This window comes from Miscanthus floridulus, chromosome 18 (genome assembly GCF_019320115.1).
Source record: "Miscanthus floridulus cultivar M001 chromosome 18, ASM1932011v1, whole genome shotgun sequence".
Taxonomy (NCBI): domain Eukaryota; kingdom Viridiplantae; phylum Streptophyta; class Magnoliopsida; order Poales; family Poaceae; genus Miscanthus; species Miscanthus floridulus.
In genome coordinates this window covers 84,549,462-84,558,150 of record NC_089597.1, presented here as the reverse complement: position 1 = coordinate 84,558,150, position 8,689 = coordinate 84,549,462, and the positions used below count along the sequence as shown (strand labels likewise).

General features: G+C 41.1%; 1 protein-coding gene across 1 annotated transcript; it reads left to right on the top strand.

The window, feature by feature from the left end:
- Window positions 1-7,768: 7,768 nt before the first annotated feature.
- Window positions 7,769-8,092, top strand: LOC136524115 (uncharacterized). Its single transcript, XM_066517582.1, has one exon. It carries the CDS (start codon window positions 7,769-7,771, stop codon window positions 8,090-8,092), a length of 324 nt encoding a protein of 107 aa, XP_066373679.1.
- Window positions 8,093-8,689: the final 597 nt, after the last annotated feature.

Below are 8,689 nucleotides of genomic sequence, written 5' to 3'. Positions count from 1 at the left end.
CTCTTTCGTAGCTCGTTAGTTTAGTCATGGTCAACTAGCTCCTCAACTATTCTTCAAGAACACACTAAAGCCAAGGGAAGGTATCAGTGAAGTAATGGAAGCCTCCAGAGTCTTCCAACTAGGATATGATCTTCCTTCTTTTTTCTTGCATGTCTGGACAAGAGTCAACTTCTCTTCCAACCTTTTTGACTACTGGTGGCAAGAATGACACTCCCATCTCTTCTATGGGTTGTTCCATCCTAGATGCATAGCTCTAGATGGAGAGTTTGCTTCTGACAGAGAGGTAACTTACCATTTCTTTTTTAGAAAAAAATATTCGATGAATTCTGCTACCAACTATTCTAACAGACCTATTTAGGATACCGAATTCGATCCCCCAAGCTTGGACTGGAAGGGGCGTCTTATAGAGTATCATCCACCATGTTTAGCCTTAAGAATGGAATCAACTGCACCCACACTAAAGAAACTGATGAAAACTCAAGCTTCCTCTACAATTGTAACGTATCAATCCTCAAAGCGCAAGGCAACCCAAGGCACAACCCAAAAAACTGTTACTAGGAAAAGACTTCGTAGAATGAGATCATCAGCTACCAAGGTAAACAATTCATCTTTTCCTCAAAATGATATTCAACTTCTAATCCTCTTTTTTCACAGTTATCAACCATTACACCCCAATTGGCTCTGGGTGCGAAACTATTGTCCCAGGCATTTTATTCAGCATCAACTAAACCTTCATCGACCGATCCCCAAGAGGAGCCGATTTTGGTTGAACCAACCGATTCTTCTAAGATTGCAGAAGATAAGAACCCTTCCACTTTAATCCATGACGTTGCCAAGGTATCTCCTTAAAGTTCTTGATTCTTATTCAATTTCACCCTTCATCTGACTATTTATCACATCAGATACTCTCTAAGGAAACACCCACGCAGGAGCAGGAGTCTGATAGTCTACTTATTGAAAATGATCCTGTTGGCATCGTCATCCAGACTATTGAATGTCTAGTCCAGCAAACAATTGATGCTAGGAAGATTATACATCTATCTTACCCTCTTGCAATGAATATGAATTGAATAATCTTCCTTGATATTTGCTGATACCAATGTTGAAAGTTCAGAGCCAATTCAACCAAATACCATTGGTGCATCATTAGTCATTCGCTCTTCTTAGATAGAAGCTATCCCAGGAAAGGTACCGTGTTTACTTCACCATTTATCTTATTATTAACTGATTCAATCCTCCTAACAAGATTCTTTTGTATATAGATACTTAATCTTCTAGCTCCGAGATACTCTTTCAATCTTGAAGAGTATCTAGATGAAGATGAATTCAGCTCATCAGCCACCTCTTCTAAAGAAGCTTTATTAGAAGAGACCATAAATCGGCTAAGGGATATATTGCCAATGCTTGAGAAGAATATAGCCAATTTGGTCCAAGATGTAGATTCAATGCAAAGGGCCTTCTTAGCCATTAAGGATAATTTATCTCCAGATCTTATCAAAGTCTTGTTACCTCTATCCATCATTGAAGATCAAGCCCCAAAGGTGAAAAAGGCTCAAAGGAACTTGTCTAATCGTAAAGCTTTATTGGCCAAGAAGAACTCTAACAGACAAGAGGCCAATGAGCTGGCACAGTTGATCGACAATTTGTAGAACTCCCCCCTTAGGGTCGAGCCTGAGCTAAACCAATTAGAGATCAAGCGTGCATAACTTGAGAAGGAGCTAGAGAACGTGAAGGCTGCCATTGATCACCACAAGTCCAATTTGGCCCAAATACCCAATGCCATTAAGCAGAAGAAATAGGAACTGCTGACCAAGGTCAGAGAAGGCAGGGCCACCTGCAGTAGTCTTGAGGATATTCCTAGATTAACCGAAGAAGACAAGCAACAAATCACAGAAGTCGATGCTATTCGGCTAGAAGCATTGAAAGCAATCCAAGATGTTCTAAACTTGTAATCTGCATACTAACATGTACCTTGTGTGGAACCAATGATAACCATATTTCTGTCGATCTATTGTATCCCTTGTCTCGGCTAAAGAGCCGATTTGAACATAGCCGATTCTAGACTTCTAACCTTGATCCGATTAAGTCTGAAAACACAACCTTTATTAAGAAAAAACCCCTCAACCTTTAGTCCTTAGTTATCAATGCTGCATTCTCTTCGGCATTAGTGTGGTGGTGCTCCATCTTCTATTAATTGCGGTTACCTTTTGCATGTCCCGAGATATCTACCACTTGCTTCATGGCTACAAATACCAGCCGAGGGCTCTGGCTTCGAACACATCTACACTCTCAACTGCTCCTGTTCCTTTGCACTTCTCCTTCTCAAACCCTATAGCAGTGTTCTTTCTCCTTTCTGTAGATCTAACCAAACTCCATGGCCAGCGAGGGCAACCAAGTCATATATGATATGATTAGCAAAGAGTTGCTTACCAATCTACTATGTCTTCTAGCGGTGATGCTAAAGCTCACTAGTAGACTTGTTAGTTGTGGGTCTTGAATCACTAAGTTTCAAGAGAGGGATATTGATCTTAGTGGGAGTAGATTCTAATAAAGGTTTAATATTGTTTACTCTGTCTTGGATACATTGTCTTAGTATTTTGCATTACTTTTGTTGTAGATAAATGGCACCTAGCAATCAACCATTTACTTTGTGTTCAATTCTTGAGAAAGATAAGTTGAATAGAACAAACTATGCGGATTGGATCCGCAACCTGCTAATTGTTCTCTGGGCTGAGAAAAAGGAAGAAATTCTAGACACCCCATTACTAGAAGAGCCTGTTGATAATGCAATTGCTGTAGAGAAAACCGCTTACAAGAAAGCATGTGATGCTGATCTTGAAGTGAGTTGCCTTATGCTTGCTTGTATGGAACCAGATCTATAGTTGCAGTTTGACAATAACCATGCAGTGCACGATATGATCGTGGCGCTCAATGATATGTTCTAGACTTTGTTACAGCTTACGCCACCTGGAACGCCTCAGAGAAATGGCGTGTCCGAGCGACGTAATCAGACTTTGTTGGACATGGTTCGGTCTATTATGAGCCAGTTAGACCTACAGTTATCATTTTGGGGATACGCTCTAGAAACAACCGCTTTCACATTGAATAGGGTACCATCTAAGTTCGTAGTTAGGACACCACATGAGATGTGGACTAGTAAGAGTCCTAGTTTGTCTTTTCTAAAAATTTGGGGTTGTGAAGTTTATGTCAAATGACTTATGATAGATAAACTAACACCCAAGTCAGACAAATGCTTTTTCGTGGGATATCCAAAGGAAACTTTAGGGTATTACTTCTACAACCGATCAGAGGGCAAAGTGTTTGTTGCTCGGAATGGTGTTTTCTTAGAGAAAGAGTTTCTCAAAAGAGAGAAAAGTGGACAGAAGGTGTATCTTGAAGAAATTCAAGATGAGCCAGTTGGGAAGGACTCTACGAGTGATGCTAATGTAGCAGAACAAGTTGAGATACCCGTGGCAATAGAAACACCTCCACAACCACGAAGGTCCGCAAGAATCCATGAGTTGCGTGGGGATTTGTTATTGTTAGACGATGATGAACCTACGACTTATGCGGAAGCAATGATGGACCCAGATTCCGAGAAATGGCAAAGTGCCATGAGATCTGAGATAGATTCCATGGGAAACAATCAAGTTTGGAACTTGGTTGACCCGCCTGATGGGGTTAGACCCATAGAGTGCAAATGGATCTATAAAAAGAAAAAGGATATGGATGGAAACGTTCACATCTATAAAGCTCGACTTGTTGCAAAGGGGTTTTGGCAAGTTTAAGGAATTGACTACGACGAGACTTTCTCGCCGGTAGCGATGCTCAAATCTATCCGGATCATTCTAGCAATAGCTGCTTATTTTGATTATGAGATATGGTAGATGGATGTTAAAACTACCTTTCTAAATGGAAATTTGGATGAGGACATGTATATGATACAACCCGAAGGTTTTGTTGATCCAAACAATGCTGGAAAAATTTGCAAGCTTCGGAAATCCATTTATGGGTTAAAGCAAGCATCTCGGAGTTGGAACATTCATTTTGATGAAGTGGTCAAAGGGTTTGGCTTCCGTCTGAATGAAGAAGAACCTTGTGTTTACAAGAAGAAAAGTGGGAGCGCTGTTGTATTTCTGATCTTGTATGTGGATGACATATTATTGATTGGGAATGACATTCCTATATTGCAATCCATAAAGACTTCACTGAATAATATTTTTTTTCTATGAAGGATTTAGGAGAAGCAGCATACATTTTGGGCATCAAGATCTATATAGATAGATCGAAGAGGCTTATAGGATTAAGCCAAGATACGTACATTGACAAGGTGTTGAAACGATTCAACATGGAACAGTCCAAGAAAGGGTTCTTGCCTATGTCACATGGTATGCGCTTTAGCGATAAACAGTGTCCTTCGATAGCTGATGAGCGGAAGCACATGACTAAGGTTCCATACACCTCGGTAGTTGGTTCCATCATGTACGCCATGATATGTACTCGCCTAGATGTCTCATATGCTCTAAGTGTTGCGAGCAGGTACCAAGCTGATCCAGGAGAGAGTCACTAGGCACTTGTTAAAAACATTCTTAAGTACTTGAGAAGGACTAAAGATGTGTTCCTAATCTATGGAGGTGAGGAGGAGCTCGTTGTAAAAGGTTACACCAATGCTAGCTTCCAAACTGACACGGATAATTCACATTCTCAATCAGGTATTGTGTTCACAATAAATGGTGGTGCTATAAGTTGGAAAAGTTCCAAGCAGGAGACGGTGACCGATTCTACAGCAGAGGCCGAGTACATTGTAGCTTCTAGAGCTGTGAAGGAAGGTGTTTGGATGGGGAGGTTCCTCATTGAACTTGGTGTGTTTCCGAATGCATCCAGCCCATTGAATCTAGATTGTGACAACAATGGGGCAATTGCGCAGGCTAAGGAGCCAAGGAATCACCAAAAGAACAAACATGTACTATGGAAATTTCACCTCATTCGAGAGTTCGTTAGAAGAGATGAGATTAAGATGTGCAAGATACACACAGATTTGAATGTTGCAGATCCTTTGACAAAGGCTCTTCCACAGCCTAAGCATGAGGCGCACATGAGAGCTATGGGTATTAGATATCTTCGAGATTAACTCTAGTGCAAGTGGGAGATTGTTGGGAGTATGCCCTAGAGATAATCATAGAGATGATTATATTGCCTTGTATCCATGATATATTATGAGTTCATTGAATTTCCATTAAAGACAACATGTATCGATTAGCAATTATGTGAATTGTTTGTGAAAGTCTTTTACTTGTATGGTTATTCTAATGTTGTCCCTGGTCTGAGTTCATGTGAGGACACACATGAATAATGGATCAACACATTATTAGTTGATGACTATGTTTAACAAGTCATAGACATGGAGATGTCAAACTAATAATGTGGGCACATGTATGACATGGGGCTGGACTGATCCAACGTGAGATGTTGTTATTATTTCTATTCACATCATGTACGTTATGTCCTTAGACCTGAGATTGTTGTTTGTATTCAAGATGTGAAACGACCTACTCAGGGACTATCAAACGCTACTCCGTAACAGGGTAGTTATAAAGGTGGTTTTTGGGTTTGTCGGGAAACATGCTATGAGATAGACAATCAAGAAGGAATTTGCCCCTCTCTATATGAGAGAGATATCACTGGATCACTCTAATGATTAGATCAAGAAATGCATGGCCATGCTTGGGTTAAGTGTTAACCTATTAGTTGGACCAAATATCATGAGGCATGGGAATAACAAGTATGTGGTTTTGTGGTGTTTCGTCTGATATGATCTTTGCGTACGCATAGGAGTTGACATGCCTTGCTAGAGGCCACTATCAACTAATGGTCGAGTAGGAGTACTCGGGCCATGTCTATGTGTGCGTGAACCGATAGGGTCGCATGCTTAAGGGGCTGGAAGTCTAATTCAGATTGGATCCGAGTTAGACAAGGCTTAGGGTTACTAATGGGCCTCCAACTCAGGAGCTCATTAGGGACACCTATAAATAAGTGGGGTGGGCAATGGGGCTAGGATACACGCCATTTTGGCAGCCGCCGCCACCCATCCTACGCCCAAGCCTGCTGCTCCTCGTGGACCTAGCAGTTCGGAGGCACGACGCTTCCTCCCTGTACGTGTGGATACCTCAGAGGTGCTGCATTTGGAGCACAAGGATGAACCACATGAAGGGGATAGACGTACGAACGACCTTGCAACGGCACGACACTGCTATGACGCGTACGACTACATTGAGTTGCTTCCGCTGCACCTGCGCGTCTAGTGGTAATTCCGTGATCTATAACTAGCAGTAGATCCTGGTTTATGAGGTCGATTTTTTGTTTTCCGGCTAGCATAGCATCCTCATAACCCTACAGTGGTATCAGAGTGATTACTATGTTGTTATAGGTTCGGATGAGTGCGTATGGAGATATGCACGGTTGTAGATGAGTCTCTGATCATGGTTTGTGATTTTACCGTGTTGGTCTTGTAATGATCTACTCGTACCGGTCGGAATTCTGCCATCCGAGTTAAGTGATACCTATAAATCTAGTCATGGCAAGATGGAGATCAATCAGATTGATCGAATCGAACCTAGGTCAAGTGCCGAGCGCATGTGATGCGCAGCGGTGATAGATTGGATCTACTGCCGGGCGCCGGGGTGCAAGAAAAAGTGCTGTTCGATAAAACAGCCATAACTTTTGCATACGACCTCGGATTGAGACGAACTCTAAACGAAAATTGTAGAGAAAAAAAATTTACATCCGATTCTCACCGCTGTTGGCGGTTTCGCTGAAATTATATTTGCGAAAAATGGCCGAGAAGATGGAATTTTTGATGTTTTAAGATTAGACGTCGGAATCGGTTAACTCTATTTTGTAGGAATTTATGACTGGTATAGCCCTTATGTGTATGTGATGCATGTATGTAATTAATTCATGGCTTGCATGTCGTGAGTATGACAATATGGCTAGAGCCACAAAGATATTGTCAATTTGATGTAATGGCCTGCGTGCCAAACTATGATGATCCTATCCGCGACTATGTAATTTTCTTCACTGCCTTGCGTTAGTGATAGTTAGTCTTGGTGGACTCATCACTGAAGGATGGCATACATGGATCATGGAGATGGAGATCATCATGAGGAATAGTTCGATGGAGATGGAGATCCCCAAAGGAACAATGGGCTATACCATGTCATATCTGTGTTAATGCCGTTCTTACTATGTTCTACTTTCATGTGCGATAATGTTTTTGTCTACATGCGATGGTGAAGTAGAATGATCCCCTGGCAATGTTTAAGTTAAAATGCTTCCCCAAACCTTGCACTGTCATGTGTCTTGTACAATCGGTGGTGGGTCTATGAAATTAGGGTGCCACTGGTTTTCCTTGACTAGATAGGTTCGTATCGGATACTTACAGCAGAAGGGTTGGTTACTTAGACAAGGTCATCTTAACGGTTAGGAACCTTGGAGCATGAGTAGTTGGGCACCAAAGCATAGAGATGCTACCCAACAACAAGAGTCATATGTGATATGATTAGCAAAGAGTTGCTTACCAATCTACCATGTCTTCTAGCGGTGATGCTAAAGCTCACTAGTAGACTTGTTAGTTGTGGGTCTTGAATCACTAAGTTTCAAGAGAGGGATATTGATCTTAGTGGGAGTAGATTCTATTAAAGGTTTAATATTGTTTACTCTGTCTTGGAAACATTGTCTTAGTATTTTGCATTACTTTTGTTGTAGATAAATGGTGCCTAGCAATCAACCATTTACTTTGCGTTCAATTCTTGAGAAAGATAAGTTGAATGGAACAAACTATGCGGATTGGATCCGCAACCTGGGAATTGTTCTCAGGGCAGAGAAAAAGGAAGAAATTCTAGACACCCCATTACCAGAAGAGCCTGCTAATAATGCACCTACTGTAGAGAAAACCGCTTACAAAAAAGCATGTGATGCTGATCTTGAAGTGAGTTGCCTTATGCTTGCTTGTATGGAACCAGATCTACAGTTGCAGTTTGACAATAACCATGCAGAGCATGATATGATCGTGGCGCTTAGTGATATGTTCTAGACTCAAGCTAGGACTAAAAGGTTCAATGTCTCAAAGGCTTTTGCTGAAACCAAGCTAGCAGAGGGCGTGTAGCACCCGGTTTTAAAGACAAAACCAGATACACACTATATGTGAGCCCAGGAAGTCAAACCTCACATATAGCCACAAATAAGGGTAATATCAAGAGACAATACTTTTTACATAACGTATTAGTAAAAAGAAAATAACCTCAGAGTAAAGACAGCGAAAAGTCGACTCCGATCTTCTGGCGAAGACTCCAAATCCACAGGGATGACTGACTAGTTGACCACAAGCCTAACTCCTCCAAACCAGTAATCTGGTACCCATCCGGGATTTTTATCCAAAGTATAGAAAAATAAAGCAAGTGTAAGTACATGTCGTACTTAACAATTATATCATGGGGTTCATGAGGCTCAAAAGGGTTAACCCTGGTTTACTGCGATTAGCTTTAATAGGTCATCTTTTTAAGTAATTGAGTAGCAAAGGATTTATCATTTCCATAAACACATGATCAGGTAAACATGGTTAATGTATAGCATAAATAGTTGATCATTAGTACCATTATCCATTAGTGATCATCTCTATTCCATAAGGGTC